The 23508-nt window shown below is 46.0% G+C and overlaps 1 protein-coding gene across 3 annotated transcripts in view; it reads left to right on the plus strand.

The window, feature by feature from the left end:
• The window catches only part of cdh16 (cadherin 16, KSP-cadherin), an 84706-nt gene that overhangs the window by 24740 nt on the left and 36458 nt on the right, over positions 1-23508 (plus strand). For all 3 annotated transcript variants that reach the window (XM_068049056.1, XM_068049058.1, XM_068049057.1), the window contains exons 7-11: positions 2626-2822; positions 6116-6247; positions 7736-7886; positions 10705-10929; positions 20622-20698. In XM_068049056.1, the coding sequence (XP_067905157.1) occupies positions 2626-2822; positions 6116-6247; positions 7736-7886; positions 10705-10929; positions 20622-20698 (782 nt within the window). The remainder of the gene's footprint in view (positions 1-2625; positions 2823-6115; positions 6248-7735; positions 7887-10704; positions 10930-20621; positions 20699-23508) is intronic.

Consider the following 23508-nt stretch of genomic DNA (forward strand, 5'->3'; position numbering starts at 1 on the left):
CATAGCACCTTATCGCAGTGAAACAACTCCCTGCTTCACACAATGAATTACTCTTGCATTGCGTTGACTGCTGTGTGTCATAGTGTAGCGGGAGGTGACTCATCATTCCTGCCCTATAGCTGTTAAAATGATGTCTATTCATTATGACTCCTTAATCAAAGTTTGCTCACAACAATTGTCGTTGACAGTTGTTCCAGCAACAGAAGTGAGCTGCGTTTGTACCATTGAGGTTGGGAGGTGTAACATTTGGTTCGCACTGAACAGATGAATTGCTTTGTTGATGTAAAGAATCGGAGGTTAGACATATGTTTCAAAAAGAGAAGACGTTGGCTTTTCACTCCATTCTGTTGAACTGGTTCAGTTGAGCTATTGTTGCATTAGCCCTGTGTGTCACACTGATTACTAACCAATGCCTCATTCTCACTCCTAGCCTCGTGACGCTCCTCCCTTCTCAGCTGAAATCAACTCCAGCATTTCCTCTCTTAAACATGTTGCTCTTCAAAATATTTTTTTGTCTGATCCTATGATCTATAATGAGAGCGGTTACAATAGTGTCTGATATTGATCTGCCTGAGCAGATTTCTGTTCCATTGCCACTGAAATCAGTGGCGTTAAAATCCGCCAGCTTCTCTAACAGGCAGGTGATGCACACCACAAAAATGATAGAATCAGAGAACTATACAGTGCTGAAGGAGGCCATTCAGCCCATCAAGTCTACCCTGGCTCTTTTAAAAAGCAATCCAGTTAATCCCACTCCCCTGCTCTTTCCCATAACTCTGCAATTTTTTTCTCCTTCAAGTATTTATCCAATTTCCTTTTGAAAGTTATTATTGAATCTGCCTCCACTGCCCTATTAGGCAGCGCGTTCCAGATCACAACTCACTGTGTTAAAAAAGAGTTTCCTCATCTCCCCTTTGGTTCTTTTGCCAATCACCTTAAATCTGTGTCCTCTCATTATCAACTTTTCAACCACTGAAAACAGTTTTTCTTTATTTACTCTGTCTAAACCCATCATGATTTTAAACACCTTGTTCAAATCTCCTCTTAGCCTTCTCTGCTCTAAGAAGAACAGCCCCAGCTTCCCCAGTCTATCCATGTAACTGAAGTCCTTCAACCCTGGTACCATTCTAGTAAATCTCCTCTGTAACGTCCCCAAAGCGTTCACGTCCTTTCTAAAGTGTGTTTTACTTAGAGGATCACTGGTGAAAATGAACATTTACCCCAAAGTGACAAGATTGGTTTGGATATGTCTGTTTGATCTCAGCCTTCCTGCTCTCTCTCTATTGCAGCATCTGACTATTTATGTTGATCCACTATCTGGATCTGAACCATGTTTTCTTACGTCTCAATCCTGCCATTGATTAGTCTCAGTATCAATAAATATAACATAGGGTTGTATTCCCTACAATTTAGAAGGTTGCTGGGTGATTTGATTGACGTTTTCAAGACATTAAGGTGAACTGATAGGGTAGATAGAGAGAAAATATTTCCACTGGTTTGGGAGTCTAGGGTTAGAGGACATAGCTAAAGAAATAGTTAGGCCTTTCAGGAGTGGAATTCGGAAAAATTTCTACATGTAAAAGGTGGTAGAAGTTTGAAACTCTCTTCCGCAAACAGCAGTTAATGCTAGATTGGTTGTTAATTTCAAATCTGACATTGATAAGATTTTTTTTAGTCAAAGGTATTCAGGTATATGGGGCGAAGGTGGCATATAGAGGTAGATCACAGATCAGACATGATCTCACCGAATAGAGGAACAGGTTTGAAGGGCTGAATGGCCTCTTTTCTTCCTGTGTTCCTATAGGGAACCTTTGCTCCTTATCCCTTCACACCTTTACCCCAAAAAATCTATCCAACTCGGTCTTGAAAGTTTTAATTGACATTCAACTTCCTTTTTGTGAGAGAGAGTTCCAGATTTTTACCATGCTTTTCGTGAAAAAATTCTTCCCAATTTCACTTTTAACAGGCCTTAAGATTGATTGTGCCCCTTTGTTCTGGATTCCCCCGCCAGAGAGAATAGTTTATGTCAATCTATCTTACCATATCTCTTCATCAATTTATATCTCTTGGTTAGATCACCATTCAAATTTCTCAATTCAAGGGAGTAGAAATACATAGAATTGCATAGAATTTAGAGCACAGGAACAGGCCATTTGGCCCAACAAGTCCATGCTTTTATTTAAGCTCCACATGAGCCTCCTGTCACCCTACTTCATTTAACCCTTTCTGCATATTCTGCTATTCTTCGCTTTATGTTTATCTTGTCTTTATCTGATCTTTATCCTTAAATGCATCTACGCTATTCATCTCAACCACTCCCTGGGTAAAGAAGTTTCTCCTGAATTCCTTATTGGGTTTATTAGTGACTATCTTCTCTTTATGGGTGGGCCGAAGTGCCTGTTTCAGTGCTGTATCTCTAAATAAAATAAAATAAAATAAAATAAAATGATTTTGTACTCTCCCACAAGTGCAAACAAACTTCCTGAATTCTGTTCTAAACTTGGCTTCTTCACCCTGATCCTGTGCCCTGTTGTCCTGCTACCCTGATTGTTTTCTCATTGTTCCAGAGTTTCTTTTCTCCATTTCTTGCAGAAGATGTAATGTTTTTATGTCTGATAATTTCAGGTGCTGCATTGTTGGATCCTGGTTTAGTTAACCAGTATGAGCTGGTTGTGCAAGTGAAAGATATGGGAGATCGAAACCAAGGCTACTACACACAAGTGGACGTCATAATCGCCGTTACAGAAAACCTCTGGGTCCCTCTTAATCCTATCGCTGTGCGGGAGAATCATGACGGGCCTTATCCCCTGGCTATCTCAAAGGTAAGGAATCTGTCACTAGAGCTGGAGCACTCAAAAAGAACACTTGCCCTGATATGGCGTCTGTCACATTTCAGGTTCTGATACTAGATATTTCCTCAGTTTGAGCCTCACTGGGACTTCACAAAGTGGACCTCAAGTCCCTTTGTTCTGGAGTGCACCCTTCCCTGCCCAATATCTAGGTAAGCGGTAGCAAAGCCTAGAGATCGAACATACTCTATATGGCAGCTATTAGAAGGCCTTGTCACATAGTTCCCCTCTCTTTCAAAAACATTGTAGATTCTATCCCAACAAGATTCATCAGCAACTCCCATTTGTATAGTGTCTTTAACATAGTAAAATGTCCCAAGTCATTTCACAGGATAAGAATTGACACCAAGCTAAAGAGGGAGACATTAGGACACGTGACCAAATCTGTACCTTAACTCCATTTACCTGCCTTGATTCTGTAACCATTAATACCCTTGCCTAATAATCCCAGTTGTGAGTTTTTCAATTGACCCCCAGCCTCAACAGCTTTTTGGGGGGAGACAATTCAGGATTTCCACTCCCCTTTGTGTGAAGAAGTGCTTCCTGATGTCACCCCCGAACGGCCTGGCTCTAATTTTAAAGTCCTGTCCCCTTGTTCTGGACTCCCCACGACCAGAGGAAATAGTCTCTCTCTATTGAGCCTGTCAAATTCTTTGATCATCTGAAATACTTCAATTAGATCACCCATTAAACTTCTACACTCGGAATACAAATCTCATCTAGTAGAATCATGAGATGAGGATTATTGCTTGTGAGGAAGAACTGAGGTGGCAACAAATGGTTATAAATATGAGGAATTGAAGGTAATTGAACAGGATAAAGGAGTTCAAATGTTTTATCTGAAAAAATACTTTCAGCTAACCTAAGGGTGAAGGTTCAATGTAGGAAATGCAACAACCAATTTGTAAACAGTCAGCTCTCACTAACAACACAATGACCAGATAATCTGTGGGTATTAATGATTTTTGTTGAGTGATAAATATTGGCCCAGGACACTGGAGAGAACGCATTAGCTCATTTGAAAGACGGCACCTCTGACAGTGTAGCACCCCCTCAGTAATGGAGTGTCAGCCTAGATTTTCATTCTCAAGGCGCTAGAGTGGGACTTGAACTCACAACCGTCTGCCTCAGAGATATGATTGCTACTCTGAGCCACAGCTGATACCAGTTAGAATGGGGAGTAGACAAGAGGGAATGTTATCAGTTGAAAGGGGTAATCACGTTGTGGAATAAGTTACAGGGGAGGACATTGAAGTGGATGGTAAACATGGGGGTCAAACAGGAGGAGGCCATTCAGCCCTTTAGTCTGTTCCACCATTCAATGAGATCTTGGATGATTTGGACCTTAACTCCATCGACCTGCATTGGTTCCGTAACCCTCAATAGGCTTGTCGAGCAAAAGGCCAAGAAGATGTGATTCTGCAGAGAGATTGGGACTAAGGGATATAGAGAGAAGGTAGGGGGAGGAGGGGTGGTGGTGATTGATCAAAGAAAGGGACAAGTTAGACAATCTCAAAGACCTTTCTCTCTTCTTCCAGTCATTTGTGTGACACTAGATCACATTCCTGTCAGGAGATATGTTGTGGAGGGACTTGTTGGGCTAATGGAAACCAGTTGAATGGAGGGGGTGGGAGAACAACCAGGGCGATGGTGGAAGGGGCAGTGAGTGGGGTGGAACTAAACTGCAACATAATTCAGAGTGGTTGCTATTTTTCTAGACATGACTTTTTTGTCATTTACTGAAACTAAACCTCAGGAATAGCGAGCTGTATTTAAATATAGAACCAAACAGAGGAAAGGAGAGATGTTGAGTAATTCAGGACAGAAAATTTAATACAATAATTCTTTTCTTAGACAGAGCTGGTATAATTATATACTGGTTTGACGAGGGAAGATCGATCAGTGATAGGATTTCTTCTTTATAGGGTTTGTTATTGTGGAAGTAGTGACAAGGCCTGTTTCAGCGAGAGGCTTATCTCAATGTCCTGGTTGTTATATTTTATAAACACTTGGAATTCCCCCGACTCTCCAGCTGAGGCTGCAGCCTGCAACCATCCAACCATCTCTCTCTCTGCTCCCTTGCTAAAATCACTTCCTCTCCCTTCCTCCCTCCCCCATCTCTTTCACCGCCATATGTTTGTCTATTTACTTTTTGTTCTCTGTCTGTCTCTACTCCCTCTCTTGTACCTGTCTACAGAAGATGGGATGGTTTTATGTGCTAGCCTTAGTTCTTCAATCCTGAGATAAACAGATCTGTATTAATCAAGGGGCTTTTCAGAGGTTTTGGGGGGTGGGGGGGTGGTGAAATTGATTGAACAGTTTGCATGTTTGATGGGATCTGAAGACATGACCATGGGATTTGAGATTCCTGCCACTTGACTCCAAATGTGTGGTGTAGTGTTTATGTTGTTGTGTTATGAATCCCTGGGCCTGGACTAGTAATCCAGAGAAGAGGGGCTGGATTTTATAGAGCCCTCGACGTCGGTATCCATGGCAGGCGGGGCATGAAGGTTGCCCCGGATGGGTCCCGCCACGAATCTCAACACGGGTAGGGCCCGGCCCGATATTGCTGGAGGTGGCGAGGCCTCATCGTGGCCCTCCACCCCCATCGCTCGGTAACAGGACCGCCATTTCAATATTTAAATAAATTAAATCACCTGAATCCCGCTGTGATCTTCACCCTGGCGACCGGCGCTGCTGTGCCTCACAATGTCCCAAAGTGCTTAACAGACAATGAAGTGCTTTTGGAGTGTGGTTACTGCCATAGGAAATGCGGCAGCCAAATTGTGCACAGCAAGCTCCCACAAACAGCAATGAGATAATGACCATAATGTTTTTAGTGATGTTGGTTGAGAGATATATATTGGCCAGGAGACTGGGGAGAATTCCCTTGCTCTTCTTGGAATAATGCTGTGGAATCTTTAACTTCCACCTGAGAGGACAGACAGGGCTCTGGTCTAACATCTCACCTGAAAGACAGCACCACTGATAGTGCAGCACTCCCTCAGTAAGGGAGTGGCGGTGTAGATTTATGGCCAAGTCTCTGGAGTGGGTCTCACAACCTACTGACTCAAAGGTGAGAGTGCGATCGGCCAAGCCATTGCCAGCACCTGTGTCACAATGCGCCTGAGCAATCTCCTGGGAGTAACCAGGCAACAGTTTTGAGAACAAGAGATGAAAGGATACGCAGCACTGTTCCTTTGCTGTGGTTGAACCTTCCCAATGGTTGATTGATTCCTGGTCTTGTTTTGAATTGTGCTGCTTAGGTTCAATGGAACAATGATCGTGTGAATTACAGGTTGGAGGCCAAGTTGCCTTATCCTGAGGGCCCTTTCATCATCGATGGAGAAGGCAACATCTATTTAACCCAACCTTTGGACCGGGAGCAAGAAGCAGAGGTAAACTGTAGAATCATAGAAAGATACAGAACAGAAAGAGGCCCATTTAACCCATCATGTCAGTGCCAGCTCCTTGAAAGAGCAATCCAATTAGTTTCACTCTTCAGCTCTTTCCCTATAGTCTTGCAAATGTTTCCTTTTTAAGTATTTATCCAATTCCCTTTTGAAAGTTACTATTGAATCTGCTTCCACTACCTTCGCAGGCCCTTTGTCCCACCGAGTCTGTGCCAACCAACAACCACCCATTTATACTAATCCTACATTAGTCCCATATTCCCTATTACATCCACACCATTCTCCTACCACCTACCTACACTAGGGGCTATTTACAATGGCCAATTTACCTATCAACCTGCAAATCTTTGGCTGTGGGAGGAAACCCACACAGTCATAGGGAGAACTTGCAAACTCCACACAGGCAGTACCCAGAACTGAACCCGGGTTGCTAGAACGGTGAGGCTGCGGTGCTCACCACTGCGCCACTGTGCCGCCCTGGAGAGGAGGAGAGAGAGAGACCGAGAAAGGGAAGCATGCAGCCTTCTCTGCTGCTGCACACTGGAGGGACGTCTCCACTTATGAATGCCTCAAGACAGCTTTGAATATCCTGCTAACGAGGGTGATCTGTATAATCTACTCGGTTAGCCAAAACATTTTTCTGGCTGGGCTTCTTGTTAGACTTTTGTCTCCTGTTCGATCTCCTGGTATTTCAGATGCAAATTGCAGTAGCCATCTTGGCTGTTAGTTTTTAAAAAGTTAACTGTAGGATTTTTTTTCCATTAAAAGTCTAATGTAAGTTTTCAACTGATGAAATTTATATTTTTCATTTAGCATGTGGGGTTTTCTTGACACCAGGTACTCTAATCAAATCCCTTCGTTACTTTGAAGCTCTCGATTAAATTTCCTCTAAACCTGCTCTGCTCTAAGGAGAACAACCCTAGCTTCTCCAGTCTCTCCACATAACTGAAGTCTCTCATCCCTGGTTCTGTTCTAGTAAATCTTCCCTGCACCCTCTACAAGGCCTTGGTATCCTCCCTAAAGTTCTTTTCAAAATAATAATTTTACACGTACAGGGGTACAGACAAAGGGCGGGGGAGATGGACTTCGCATGACTGCTCTTTCAAAGAGCCAGCACAGGCATGATGGGCCGAATGACCTCCTTCCATGCTGTAGGATTCTGATTCAATCCGGTAACACCCCCTGCCACCACCCCCCTTGAAGAACACGTGGTTAGTGGTCTCCTGAGAACTGAACCAACTGGGAGGTGATACCTTCCATGGTTGATCAGCCTGCCAATATCCTCATGAGTGAAGGTTGACCACGTGGGTGATGGAGTCAGGCCCAAGTCAGCTCTGTTGAGGGAGGGGATAGAAAAATAGAGGGAATGTTGTTCTTAAAAGCCTGGATTATTTTCCTGGAGAGGTTAGTAACAGAGTTTGTGTCAGGAGTGAAGTATCAGCCCTGTTTAAAGCTGTTCTCCTCTCTCTCTAGTACCTGCTGCTAATATCTGCGGTGGATGCTGACGGAGACTGTTACGATGAGCCACTGGAATTGAGAGTGACGGTCACAGATGAAAATGACAACATACCCGTGTGTTCTCCCAAGAGTTACCAGGCAACAGTCCGAGAACAGGAGGTGCAAGGTGGGCCATGGGATGGCTTAATGCAGAGGGTGAAATGTACACAATGATAATTAGCACAACAGAGAGTAGTTAGAGGAAAAAGATTTACATTTATATAGTGCCTTATGTGATGCCTCTCGTGTTTGGACATTGGGCGAGGACAGGACTGGACTGGGCTGTGATAGGGCACTCATCAACACTCACAATCTAAGCTCACAGATGATGGGCATCTTACTGAGTTACCAGGTGAGGTTATCATGTAGAAGGAGAGGAAGGATGAAAATTGTTAATGGGTGAAGGAGAGGGAGAGAGAGAATTGAGAGTGTGACATTTTCACACAAATCATTTTAATGTTATATTTACGTTATGAACCAGAACCCAAAGAAAGGGAGGAAGACTTGTATTTATATAACTCCTTTCACTACCTCAGAATGCTCCAAAGTAATTTACATCCATTGAGGCACTTTTGAAGTGTAGTTATTGTTGTAATATAGGAAACTCGGCAGCCAATTTGTGCACAGCAAGCTCCCATAAATCATAATGTGATAAATAACCGGATAATCTGATTTTAGTGATGTTGATTGAGGAATAAATATTGCCCAGGACACTGGGGAGAACTCCCCTGCTCTCCTTTGCAATATTGGACGTGGGATCTTTTATGTCCACCTGAGAGGGCGGACGATGCCTCGCTTTAACATCTCACTCAAAAGATGTTAGAGTTCTTGATATTTGTCTGAAATCTCTTTGTCAATGATTTGAATGGACTCATTAACCTGTGTACAATAACTTGTATGTAATGAGCATTTGCCCAATCTCATCAGTCATTTCTGTGTCTCTGTAACTCTGTGAGGAGCTTTGGGTTATGTCACTCAGCACAGACTGGTACAGATTGTTGGACCTGAGCTAAAATTTTGAAAGTGGAATAATTAGCAAAGAGGTGTTCAAAATCACGAGGGGTCGAGATAGGTCGGGAACCAGAGGACACTGATTTAAGGTGATTGGCAAAAGAACCAGAAGTGACACGAGGAAAAAGTTTTCACCCAGCAAGTGTTTAGGATCTGGAATGCATTGCCTGAGGGTGTGGTGGAGGCAGATTCAATCGAGGCCTTCAAAAGGGAATTGGATAATTATCTGAAGCGAAAACATTTACAGGGCTACGGGGAAAAGGCGAGGGAGTGGGACTAGCTGAGTTGCCCTTGCAGAAAGCCGGCATGGACACGATGGGCTGAATGGCCTCCTTCAGTGCTGTAACCTTGCTATGTTTCTATGATTCTAAGATATGTTAGTCACTGGCTAGGCCCCAGCTGGGGAATTGTGTTCAATTCTAGACTCCATACTGCAGGAAGGATGTCAAGTCCTCAGAGAGGGAGATTTATTGGAATGGTGCCAGGGACAAGAGACTTCAGTTATATGGAGAGAATGGAGAAGCTGGGATTGTTCTCCCTAGAGCAGAGATGATTAAAGGGAGAGTTAGAACATAGAACATAGAACATAGAACAGTACAGCACAGTACGGGCCCTTCGGCCCACGATGTTGTGCTGAACCTTTAACCTACTCAAGATCTAAGTAACTACCTACCCTTCATTCTACTATCATCCATGTACCTATCCAAGAGTCGCTTAAATGCCCCTAATGTATCTGCTTCTACCACCACCGCTGGCAGTGCATTCCACGCATCCACCACTCTCTGTGTAAAGAACCTACCTCTGACATCTCCCCGAAACCTTCCTCCAATCACCTTAAAATAATGCCCCCTGGTGATAGCCCTTTCCACCCTGGGAAAAAGTCTCTGACTATCCACTCTATCTATGCCTCTCATCATCTTGTACCCCTCTATCAAGTCACCTCTCATCCGTCTTCGCTCCAATGAGAAAAGCCCAAACTCCCTCAATCTTTCTTCGTAGGACATGCCCTCCAGTCCAGGCAGCATCCTGGTAAACCTCCTCTGCACCCTCTCTAAAGCTTCCACATCCTTCCTATAATGAGGCGACCAGAACTGAACACAATATTCCAAGTGTGGTCAAACCAGGGCCTTATAGAGCTGCAGCATAACCTCGCGGCTCTTAAACTCAATCCCCCTGTTAATGAAAGCCAACACACCATACGCCTTCTTAACAACCCTATCAACTTGGGTGGCAACTTTGAGCGATCTATGGACATGGACCCCAAGATCCCTCTGTTCCTCCACATGACCAAGAATCCTATCTTTAAGCCTGTATTCCGCATTCAAATTCGACCTTCCAAAATGAATCACTTCACACTTTTCCAGGTTGAACTCCATCTGCCACTTCTCAGCCCAGCTCTGCATCCTGTCAATGTCCCGTTGCAACCTACAACAGCCTTCCACACTATCCACAACTCCAGCAACCTTCGTGTCATCGACAAACTTGCTAACCCAGCCTTCCACTTCCTCATCCAAGTCATTTATAAAAATCACAAAGAGCAGAGTTAATCGAGGTGTTCAAAATTATGAAGGGATTTGATAGAGTAAATAAGGAGAAACTGTTTACCTGGCAGGAGGGTCAGTAACCAGAGGACACAAATTCAAAATAATTGACAAGAGGACTAGAGAGGAATGAAGGAGGAATTTTTCCACACAGCGAGTTGCTGTGATCTGGAACGCGCAGCCTAAAAAGCGCGGTGGATTCAGTAGTAACTTCCAAAAGGAATTTGCATAATTATTTGAAAAGGAGAAATTTGTAGGGAGATAGGGAAAGAGCAGGGGAGTGGGGCTAATTGGATAGTTCTTTCAAAGAGCCAGCACAGACAGCTGGGCTGAATGGGCCTCCCTCTGTGCTGTACAATTCTATGATTCTGTGAATTGCTCACCTTTTTCCAGGTACACATGTAGTTACCGTGACGGCAGCCGACCAGGACGACCCCCGGACTGAGAATGCGCGCCTTTCCTTCCGACTCCGCAGCCAGGAACCTCAGGGTCCCGGCGAGTTACTGTTCAGTGTCGATGCCGAGGGGACCATCACACTGGCCAGAGACATGACTGGCTACGGCTCGCTGAAGTACCAACTGGACATTGAGGTAGCTGATCTCGAAGGAGGAGAAGGAGGTAAGACATCGTAGACAGGCATTGCACCCGCAGTGCTTCATAGAATTACAGGGAATTTACAGCATAAAAACAGGCCATTCAACCCAGCTGGTGTATACTGCACATGAACCTCCTCCCACCCCTCTTCATCTAACCCTATCAGCATATAGTTCCATTCATTTCTCTCTCATTTACTCCATCAAAACCCTTCATAATTTTGAACAGCTATTAAACATCCCCTTAACCTGCTCTGGTCTAACAATTCCAGCTTCTCTGGTTTGTCCACGTAACCGAGGTCCCTCATCCCTCGTGCCATTCTGGTAAATCTCCTCGGCACCCTCGTCAAGGCCTTGTCATCCTTCCTGAGGTGTAGTGGCTTCCCCTGTAATATATTTATGCTATTTTTGGAGCTGTTTTGGCGGCAGAACTGACCTTGGTGGACAGCCTCCAGATGACCTTGGTCACGTTGTCCGAAGTTCCTCAAGTAAAGCTCTGTAGCTGCAGTTCCTCATCCCCAATTTGAATGTCAGTTGTGGCTCAGTTGGTACCACTCTCACCTCTGAGTCAGAAAGCAGTGGGTTTAAGTCCCACTCCACGAGGTGAATGGAACAATCGAGGCTGACACTCCAGTTCAGTATTGAGCGTGTGCTGTACTGCGGGAGGTGCCGTCTTTCAGATGAGACATTAAACCAAGGGCCCATCTGTTTGTTCAGGTGGGTGTAAAACAGGAATGTCCAACATACGGCCTGCAGGCCAGAATCTGGCCTGCCAAAGGATTCTATAAGGCCCGTGGCAATCCTTCATAACTTGTCAACACCATGACACTTGTGCAATTTATGTGGTGTGAACCCAATGTTAATGAGCGGAGTGGGTCACGGCGGATACGGTAGTCACGGTCAGCTTGAGGAACCGACAGCAGCGCTGATTAAGGTGAACTTGAGGCTTATGGCCTAAGCCTAGTGGGAGGGAATGAGTACAGAACACACCTCCCATGCCCTCTCCCTGCATCCCCCCTCCTTGTCACATTCCCCTGACTCCCCTGAAAGAGAGCAATCAACATCACTCCTGAGATGGACATCTGTCTGGAATACTCTGCATCACGACATCAAGTGTGTGGGCAGACATTGTCTACTTGTGCAAGCAAATACAATGCCAGGTATCTCACTAAATCACTGTTCAACATAGTGATGAGAAAGTAAGTTAATAAATTAGTCTTCACAAAAATGCACATTTTTTTATTGTTTTCATTAATAGTAAAATAATTGCTCACCGGTCCCCTGTGCAGGACAAAAATTGTAATGTGGCCCCCCTCACGTGAAAAGGTTGAACACCCCTGCTGTAAAAGATCCTATGGAAATATTTCAGAAGAAGAGCAGGCGAGTTCTCCCTGGTGTCCTAGTCAATATTTATCACTCAATCAATGTCACAGAAACAGATTGCCTGGTCACTATCACATTGCTGTTCGTGGGAGCTTGCTGTGCGTATACTGGCTGCAGCGTTTCCTGCATTACAACAGTGACTACACTTCAAAAAGTACTTCATTGGCTGTAAAGAGCTTTGTGACATCTGATGGTCATGAAAGGCGCTATATAAATGCAAGTCTTTTTTTTACTTGCCTCAAATACTCTGCGTAAAGCAGTTTCTCCTGAATTTTATTGGATTTATTAGTAACTATCTTATATTTATGGCCCCTAGATTTTGACACACCTACATGTGAAAACATCTCTATACCTTCCCTATCAAACCCTTTCAGACTCGTAAACACTTTTATTAGGTCACCTTTTCATTTCATTGTTCTTTATTTTTCCTGCGGTTGGTTGGGACTACAATCTGATTTTAATTCTGAACAGGTGGTGTTGCAGGGAATGCAGATGGTTTCATGGCCAGTTGTTGTTGGATGCTATCGAACAGCAATGGCATCCTTCACATCTCTCCCCGTGACCAGTACCAACTGATTTTGAAAAATATTTTATCTTCTGTTCATCAAAGAAAGCACTTCACCCTCCCCATCACAAGAACCCCGTGTCCATGAAACATCAAATCATAGAACATTATCATAGAACAACACACCCAGGGCAAGGGGTTAGATACAGAGTAAAGCTCCCTCTACACTGTCCCCATCAAACACTCCCAGGACAGGTACAGCATGGGGGTTAGATACAGAGTAAAGCTCCCTCTACACTGTCCCCATCAAATGCTTCCAGGACAAGTACAGCATGGGGTTAGATACAGAGCAAAGTTCCCTCTACACTGTCCCCATAAAATACTCCCAGGGCAGGTACAGCACGGGGGTTAGATACAGAGTAAAGCTCCCTCTGGTTGTCGGAGGATGCTAGTTGGTGTTTCTCTTTAACACTTTTCACTTATGCTGTCCACAAAAAAAAACAGAGTTAGATACAGAGTAAAGCTCCCTCTACACTGTCCCCATCAAACACTCCCAGGACAGGTACAGCACTGGGATTGAAAGAAAACAAAATGGGGGTTAGCTACAGAGTAAAGCTCCCTCTACACTGTCCCCATCAAACACTCCCAGGACAGGTACAGCACAGGGTTATATATAGAGTAAAGCTCCCTCTACACTGTCCCCATCAAACACTCCCAGGACAGGTACAGCACAGGGTTAGATACAGAGTAAAGCTCCCTCTACACTGTCCCCATCAAACACTCCCAGGACAGGTACAGCACTGGGATTGAAAGAAAAAAAAAATGGGGGTTAGCTACAGAGTAAAGCTCCCTCTACACTGTCCCCATTGTTACAGCCTGGTGAGGAGGGGGTCTCAGGCTCCCCTCTTGTCTCTTCCTCTTATTTGACCACAACAGGGTTTATTCCTTTTAAACAGTGGTTGTGCTGACCACCTCAGTGAGTGTTTTACCTTTTCTGTGTTTGCAAATGAATCAATCGGACAGGTTTTCTTGAGTTTAAACAAGAAAGAGGTAAGTTTACTAAACACTCTAACTCAATTTAAAAATACTAAAAATACGCTATACATTCACGTACACATTCATACAAGAATCACACACACAAATAGATTACAGGAGGGAAACAGATTTGGCGGTTGGATTAACATCCAGAATAAATGTAACTTAAATACAGTCTGTAAAGTAGATGATCCAGTAGTCCTCGGCTGAAGCTGTATCCTTGAAGTTCTTGATTGGTCAAAGTGCATTTCGGCTGGCTTGCTGTGCTCAGGGTTTTTGCTGAAGGCAGAATTCAAAGTTGGTTCTCTTCCCCTGGTTGCTGGCTGTAGCGGTCTGTAGGCTTGGAGAGTCCCCCAGTCGCAGACGGTTTTTTCACTTGATGTTTTCCGGGGAGAGAGAAAGGAGAGAGAGAAAGACAGGGGAGCAGCAGCCTTCTGTGCTGCTGAACACTCTGTTACTGCCTGTTTCTTTGCTGTGTACCAAAACTTGTTTCTACAGAGATGAACAAGCAGTCACATGGTTCTTTTCAATTCCCCTTTGTTTCTAATGAGGGTTTTCTGGAATCTTCTAATTAAATTCAAGGTTCTACATACCCCAGGTGTCCATTCACACTTGGAGGGGGTTGGCTTTTCAAAGTCAATGGGTGGGATGGCCCTGACTGTTGTGCTAATGAAGTCATTCTAGGTAATTCAATCACTTAAAGCAAACCATTGTCCTGGCTGGGCTTCTCGTTAGACTTTTTTTGTCTCTAGTTGAATCTCCTGGTATTTCAGATGTAAATGGCAGTGGACATCTTGGCTGCTAGTTTTTCTTTAAGTTACTTTTTTTTCCCAGGAAAAAGGTAAGTTTCCAACCAATGAAATTAATATGTCCCATTTGGCATATAGTGTTTTTACTGATAATATTAAACACTCCTAAGACACCATGGGGTTAGATACAGAGTAAAGCTCCCTCTACACTGTCCCCATCATACACTCCCAGGACAGGCACAGCACAGGGTTAGATACAGAGTAAAGCTCCCTCTACACTGTCCCCCATCAAACACTCGCAGGACAGGTACATCACGGGGGTTAGATACAGAGTAAAGCACTGAGTGAGATTTCCAGTTCTGTGCTCCTGATGTTGAGTTCGAGGCTGCTCAGTGTTAATGTGTTCCAGACATTGGAGACTCCCATCCCTGCAGTTTGGTCTGGATTGAACTCCTGTACCGTGCAGAGAAGGGTCGGTCTATGTCCCTCCAGCCAGCTCCTACCCAACACCCGCCAGAGCCTGCGTCTCAGCCTCTGTGTCTGAAGCACAGCCGCCCCTTCAAGGGTTAACCCCTGCCGTGCCTGTAACCCCACGGCTGTCAGTGTTAAAAGAAAAACGGGGTTAGATACACGTCCGCGACCAGTGGGCACTGCAGGAACTGGAGTACTTCATCAATGCCGAGGATGGCATTTTAATTTGAGTTTTGGTTTATTTATTCAATTTTGATAAAGTTATTTTTAAATGCATATAAAGGGGGCCTGAGGAATAAAGGCCCCCTTGACATAACATACATAAAAGGGGCCTGGGGTAAAAAAAAAACAGGTTAGATACAGAGTAAGGTTCTTTCTACATTGTATCCATCAAGCATTCCCAGGGCAGGTACAGCATTGTGTTAGCTGTTGCTTGATTGGAGCTGCTGAGTGGATAACAAGGTTAGGCTGACTGCAGCCGCGTGTTGAAGGCTGGAAGCTGGAAGGTGGAGACTGTGTGACTGCTGCAAGAGGAAGATTGAGACTGAAAGGAAGGTTTTTCCATCTATTCCTGTCTACAAAAGAGGAAAACAGGAGGCCAAAAGAACTGAAAGTTCTTGTGAGTTTAGCTTTTTGAAGCCCTTTCATTGATTGTTGTGGGGAGGGGGAATGAAGAAACCTCAAGACCTTGGCTGGGGCTGTTTTGTTTCAACAGGGGGCTCCTGTGTTTAACAACATTGAATAGGAGCTCCCTCCTCACCCCAACGAGCTAGTCTGAGATAGCTGGAGCTGCCCAGGTGAAAAGATTTTCTCTTTTCTGTTTTCCTTCAAGACCGGAAGCAGAGTGTTCCTGGGCAGCTCCAGCTGCCTTGAAAATAAGATCTGCAAAGAGACTGATTCATCCTGGTCTTCCTCTCCTTCAGCCTCTCTGCCCTGTGATAGCTGCCCAGCAAAGTATTTGTTATTATATTTTTCTCCTTTGTCTCAAACTCTATTTTCTTCAATGGTGGGCATGACTCTTCTACCCCATGGCTTCACAGTCCTCTCCGGTGGCGGGGCCTTCCTATTCTGCAGCAGTTGCTGCAGCCGCTCATGAATCCCCGTCACCATTTAAAACCTTGACATTAGAGTATGGGGTGAAGAGTTACACCCACCCAACCATGACTATTGACTCTTGTGTTAAGGCAATGGCCCCTCAGGCGGTTTCGGAGGCCGTGGTTTTCACATACTGGCATCTTGGCACTTTAACAACCGGCTGCTGGAGGACGAGCAATTCCGGGACTTGTTCCATTGATTCTGGGCCAACTGGGGAAGGAAGCAGGGGGACTTAAAGGCCGGCTACCTGACCCGAACCTGATGGGACCCGATGACATGTCAGGTTCGGGTTGGGTTGCCCTTCCGGGTCCGGTATTCGGGCTCAGGTTGGTTCAGGCCGGATCGGACACGCTCTCTCACAACCTCAGGTAAGTGACTCTAATGTTAATTTACTTTTTCGACTTTAAAGGTGGTTTTGCTACAGTTATTTTAAGCTTGTGCAGATCAGCAACAAAGTGAAAAATGGAAGATAGGTTAACTGATGGCCGGGTCAGGTCGCGCACGGGAAAAAATGGAAGGACTCAGGCCGGGTCGGGCTCGGGTCGGATGTGGTTCTGTCAGGGTCGAGTTGGGTTGCATTTGCAGACCTGAGCTGGCCTTTGGGGGGGCTTCCCCTCCTTGAGGCTATGATGGGATGTGGGCAAGACTCATATCCGTGTCTTCTGTCAGAAGTACGCGAAGGGGCCGACCAAGAGGTGGGAAGCTGAGATCGGGCACCTAGAGAGGGAGGTGCTCGGCTTGGAGTCCTGTCTCGGTCATGCCATTGCGGGCCCGGCCCTGTAGCAGGCGTACAAAGAGAAGAAGGGCGCGCTGAGGGACCTGCAGCTCATAGGGTCCCGAGGTGCGTACGTGAGGTCGCGGATCCAGATCCTGGAAGATTTGGACCTCACCTCGCCCTTCTTCTACTCACTGGAAAAATGGCGGGAGGTCCATAAGCAGCTCGTTCAGCTGCTGGCCGACGACGGATCCTCCATCACGGATCTGGAGGGAATGGGCCTCCTGGTCCATACCTATTACAGTACGTTGTTCTCTCCGGATCCGTCCAGCAAGGACGCATGCACAGTTTTGTGGGAGGACCTGCCGAAGGTCAGCCCGGAAGGCGCTGAAGGATTGGAGGCTCCGCTGATGTTGGCGGAGCAGTCCAGCGCCCTCCACCAGCTCTCGAGGGTCAAATCCCCGGGGCTGGATGGGCTGACCGTGGAGTTTTTGGAACATCCTGCAGGGTGACTATGCGTGAGTCCTGGGGGAAAGTCTAGCAACTGGGGAGATGCCTCTCTTGTTGCACAGGGCAGTCATCGTCCTGCTGCCGAAGAGGGGCGATCTCTGCCTGCTTATGAACTGGCGTCCCATCTCCCTCCTCAGCACGGATTATAAGATCTTTGCCCGGGCTATGTCTACCCACCTGGGTTCCGTGCTGGTCCACATGATCCATCCCAACCAGTCCTACATGGTCCCGGGCTGGTCCATCCAGGACAACATCCACCTGATCCATCTATCCCAGAGGACTGGTCTGTCGGTCGCCTTTCTCTCCCTCGATCAGGAGAAGGTGTTTGACAGGGTGGATCATGAATATCTTTTCAGGACTCTGCGCGTGTTCGGACTTGGGCCACATTTTGTAGCCCGGGTCTGACTTTTATACGCCGCCTCAGAGTGTCTGGTCAAAGTTAACAGGTCCTTGATGGCGCCCCTTCGCTTTGGGAGAGGAGTATGTCAGGGATGCCCCATGTCTGGCCAATTGTACACCATCTGTGTGGAGCCGTTCCTGTGCCTGATTCGCAGGAGGTTGACGGGCTTGACTCTGCGTGGGCCAGGCATGCGAGTCATCCTCTCGCCTTACGCCAATGAAGTGCTCCTCATGGTCACAGATTCCATTGACTTGCGGAGGATGTGCGACTGCCAGCAGACCTTTTTTGCTGCATCCTTCACGAGGATCAATTGGGAGAAATGTTCCAGATTCTTGGTGGGTCAGTGGCGGGTGGACTCCCTGCTGGAGGAGTTAACACCTTTTGCGTGGAGCACCAAATACCTCTGCCATCTGGGAGCCCACGTTAGCCCCACTGAGGAAGCCTGGCTGGCAAACTGGCAGGAGTTGAAGGTGAAAGTCCTACAGGGGCCAAGCGCTGGTCATAAACCAACTGGTGACCTTGATGCTGTGGCACCGGTTGGTCACTTTAGCCTCTCCCCCTGCATTTGCCACCAAGATTCAGAAGAAGCTCGTCAATTTCTTCTGGGGCAAGAGGAAACACTGGGTCTCTGCTGCGGTCCTGAGTCTCCCGATCGAGGAGGGCGGCCAGTCATTGGTGTGCATCCGCACCCAGGCTGCGACTCTCTGCCTTCGGACCCTGCAGAGATACCTGTATGTCGAGTGTCCTCCCAGATGGTGTACGCTGGTGACGTATTTTTTCCCTGGGGGCACTGCCTCCAAGACGACACGCAGCTCCCAGCGGAGACCGTTAGCAGCGCCTCTCTGGGGGAGTTGCCTGTCTTTTACTGGGATCTATTCAGAGTCTGGAACATGGTCGCCTCCAGTCAGGGCACTCCCCCACCTGCAGAGGAGAGCGCCTCGGCTGTCTGGGCGGCCGAGGCCGGGGACGGACTGACAGACGGAGGAGTAACAGAAACCCCAGGATGCTCCTCACTGCGGGTGACGAGGGGGCTCTGGACTGTTGCGTGCTCCCGGCCGAGCTGAGCCCCGCTTGGCCAGAAGTGCTCATCGGACCCAGGCCCCGAAAACCTCTTCAGGAGCCGGTCCCGCACAACCCGAGCTACCTCTCGGAAATGCCCTCCGTGCCATTCCACAGATGGCGTTGCCATCTGGCAGTGAGGGGAAACCCCGATGGAGGTCTCTCTATGCGGGAGTCCTCCCCCTTTACATCGGGGACCTTGGGTTCTGCACAGGGCAGTCCCGTGCAATAGACTTTTAAGTAGGTTCACGGACTCCCAGGCCGCCTGTACTTTCTGCGGCCTGGACGAGTCCGTGTTCCACATTTATATGGAGTGTGCGAGGTTGCAGCCCCTATTTGAGTATCTGAAGGGGCTGCTCCTCAAATTCTGGCTGCACTTCAGTCCCACGCTCCTGATCTTTGGGCACCCAGTGCGGAGGGACGTGGGCCGGGAGGAGGATCTCCTCGTCGGTCTGCTCCTGGGCCTGGCCAAGGTGGCAATTCACAGGTCCAGGCTGCGGGCCATCAGCGGGTCCATCTGCCCTGATTGCCTGCCCCTCTTCCGCGGTTACGTTTGCGCCCGGGTGTCCCTGGAGAAGGAGCATGCGGTGTCCGCCGGTACGCTTGAGGCCTTCTGCAACCAGTGGACACCACAGAGACTGGAGTGCATCATCGATGCCAAGAATGGCATTATAATTTGAGTTTTGTTTTATTTATTTGATTTAAAAAAAGTTATTTTATAAAAGGTATATAAGGGGGGCCTGAGGAATACAGGCCCCGTCGACAAATAATATATAAAAGGGGCTGGGGTATAAAGACTTCCTAAAGAAGAAAAAATAACTGCCAGCAGCCAGTGAGTCCTTTAATTCTCCTCCTGTCTGCCCACTCTGCCTCTGAGCTGATCCCCAGGTGTTAATGGCTCAGCGAAAACCCAGTCTAGTCACCAAGAGGAAGATCGAGCCTCCTCTCCCAAGCACCATTCGCCTTTGAAGAATCTGACCTTATAAAAGCAGACTGCAGGAAACATACGTCAGCAATCTGCTTTTAGATATTAGCTATTGGTTTGAAGGAAACAAGTGATTTATTTTGTGGGTAAGACTTTAAAGTAGGCAAAGATTGAAAAAAAGAGAAGAAAATAAACGGGTTAGATACAGAGTGAAGCTCCTTCTCCATCTATGTATTGGCAAAGATGAAATATGAAAGAAAGATCGTGCATTGATATCATGCTTTATCACACATCCTCAGTAAATTCTAAAATCCTTTACTGTTGCTATGCCAACAGCTGTAGCAGTGCGGGAAAAGATATAAGGGACAGATGAAGAGGACTGGGAGGAGGCTCGGGAGGAGCATAAACACCAGCCTAGACCAAGCTGCCTGAATGGTCTGTCTCTATACCATAGATTCTCTGTATTAATGACCAGCTAATCAGGGGGAAGGACTGTTAGTGAGGACGCTCAGAGAAGCTCCCTCCTCTGTTTCAAATCGTAGCAAGGAATCTTTAACATCTGTCTGAGCATGTGGGTTGGGCCTTGGTTCAATGCCAGAGGAATGACATGCCTCTGACGTGGCTGCACTCCTCTGTACTGAAGGGCCAGGCGAGATTACGTCTGGGATCGGGCCTTGAACCTACAACCGTTTGACGCACACCGGGCAATGTACCCAACTGGGCCAAACTGATACTTGAACTTAGTGATGTTGGAGCTGGTCTCGTCACTGCCTGAGGATGAGTTACAATATTACTCCCCTGTATCTGGAGTCCACACAAATGTTTGATCTTGAATCTAACTTTGAGGACGTGTTCTATTTTATTTGACAGGATTGTCAAGTACCTGCAGGGTCACTGTTGATGTGGAGGAATTGAACAACAACACTCCAATATTCCCAAAGACACAGGTACAGGAGAGGAGATCTGTCGCTTGGTTTTATCACATTTACATGGATAAAATTCACAGAAAAGTCAATCTCAGTCTATAACTTCCTCTATTAGATTTGGTAATGTGTAATGAGGTAGGATTAATAAGAGATCTCGTAGTTAAGGATCCTTTAGGGGGAAGCGATCATAACATGGTAGAATTTCAAATTCAGTTTGAGGGAAAGCAACTCAGGTCACAAACCAGTGTTTTCAACTTAAACAAGGGCAATTACAGAGGTGTGAAGAAAGAGTTGTCTAAAGCGGACTGGGAAGATAGACTACAGGAGAAGTCAGTAGATGAGCAGTGGCAGACTTTTAAGCAGATATTTCATAACACTCAGCAAACATTTATTCCAGTCAGAAGGAAGGACTCAAAGAAAACGATGAACCACCCGTGGATAACACAGGAAGTTAAGGAGAGTATCAAATCAAAAACAAAGGTGTACAATGCGGTGAAAGCTAGTGGTAGGCCAGAGGATTGGGAATTATTTAGAACCCAGCAGCGGATGACTAAAAAAACTAATAAAGAGGGAGAAAATTGATTGTGAATAAATTGGCTAGAAATATAAAAACAAGCAGTAAGAGCTTCTTTGGGTATATTAAAAGGAAGAGAGTAGCTAAAGGAAGTGTGGGACCCTTAGAGGATGAGACTGGGGAATTAATAACAGGGAAATGGCAGATAATTTAAACCAATATTTTGCATCGGTCTTCACGGTGGGGGACACTATAAACATCCCAACAATAATAGATGAGCAAGGTGTAAATGGGAGGGAGGAACTTGTAACAATCACGAGGGAAAAGGTGCTGGACAAACTGATGGGACTAAAGGCAGACAAGTCGCCAGGTCCTGACGGCCTGCACCCAAGGATTTTAAAAGAAGTGGCTGCAGAGATAGTGGAGGCATTGGTCGTAATATACCAAAACTCACTGGATTCCGGTAGGGTACCAGCAGATTGGAAAACCGCTAATGTGACACCCCTATTCAAGAAAGGAGGGAGACAGAAAGCAGGGAACTATAGACCAGTTAGCTTAACATCTATCATTGGGAAAATGCTAGAGTCCATTATTAAGGAAGAAATAGCAGGACATTTAGAAAAACATAATGCAATCAAATAGAGTCAACATGGTTGTATGAAAGGGAAATCATGTTTGACAGATTTGTTACAGTTCTTTGAGGTGATAACAAGCAGAGTGGATAAAGGGGAACCGGTAGATGTAGTGTATTTGGATTTTTAGAAGGCATTCGATAAGGTGCCACATAAAAGGTTATTGCACAAAATAAGAGCTCAGGGTATTGGGGGGGTAATGTGTTGGCATGGATTGAGGATTGGCGAACACACAGAAGGCAGAGAGTCGGGATCAATGGGTCTTTTTCCGGTTGGAAAACCATAACTAGTGGGGTGCCACAAGGATCGGTCCTAGGGCCTCAACTATTTACTATCTACATTAATGACTTGGAGGATGGGACAGAGTGTAGTGTATCCAAATTTGCTGACGATACAAAAATAGATGGGAAGGCATGTTGATGAGGACACAAAGAATCTGTAAAGGGATAGGTGAGGGATAGGCTAGGTGAGTGGGCAAAAACTTGGCAGATGGAGTTCAATGTGGGAAAGTGTGAGGTAATCCACTTTGGAAGGAAGAATAAAAAGGCAGATTATTATTTAGATGGAGAAAGACTGCAAAATACTGCAGTACAGAGAGATCTGGGTGTTCTTGTACATGAAACACAAAAAGTTAGCATGCAGGTGCAACAAGTAATTAGGAATTTTGGCCTTTATTGCTAGGGGGTTAGAGTTTAAAAATAGGGAAGTCTTGTTACAACTGTACAGGGTGTTGGTGAGGCCACACCTGGAGTACTGCGTACAGTTTTGGTCCCCATATTTAAGGAAGGATAAACTAGCATTGGAGGCAGTTCAGAAAAGGTTCACTAGGCTGATTCCTGGGATGAAGGGGTTGTCTTATCAAGAACGACTAAACAGGTTAGGCCTTTATTCATTGGAGTTTAGAAGAATGAGAGGTGATCTGATTGAAGCATAAAAGATTTTAAGGGGGCTTGACAGGGTAGATGTTGAGAATATGTTTCCATTGGTGGGGGAATCTCAAACTAGGGGACATAGTTACAGAATAAGGGGGCAGACATTTAAAACTGAGATGCGAAGGAATTTCTTCTCTGAGGGTGGTGAATCTCTGGAATTGTCTACCTCAGAGGCTTGTGGAGGCTAGGTCATTAAATGTATTTAAGGAGGAGGTAGATAGATTTTTGAAATCTCGGGGAGTCGAGGGTTAGGCAGAGCAGGCCCGAAAGAGGAGTTGAGGACTGGGACAGATCAACCATGATCTTATTGAATGGCGGGGCAGGCTTGAGGGGCTGAATGGCCGACTCCTGCTCCTATTTCTTATGTTCTTATGTTCTACACTGTCCCCATAAAAACCTCCCAGGACAGGTACAACATGGGAATGGCAGGAGAGGTTGGGGGAAAAAAGGGCTAGATACAGAGTATAGCTCCCTCTACACTGTCCCATCAAACACTCCCAGGGCAGGTATGACAGTAAGCTTGCAGAGAACATAAAAACTGACTGTAAAAGCTTCTATAGATATGTGAAGAGAAAAAGATTAGTGAAGACAAATGTGGATCCCTTACAGTCAGAAATGGGGGAATTTATAATGGGGAACAAAGAAATGGCAGACCAATTCAATACATACTTTGGTTCTGTCTTCACAAAGGAGGACACAAATTAGCTCCCAGAAATGTTGGGGAACATAGGGTCTAGTGAGAAGGAGGAACTG

This window comes from Heterodontus francisci, chromosome 17 (assembly GCF_036365525.1).
Source record: "Heterodontus francisci isolate sHetFra1 chromosome 17, sHetFra1.hap1, whole genome shotgun sequence".
NCBI lineage: Eukaryota > Metazoa > Chordata > Chondrichthyes > Heterodontiformes > Heterodontidae > Heterodontus > Heterodontus francisci.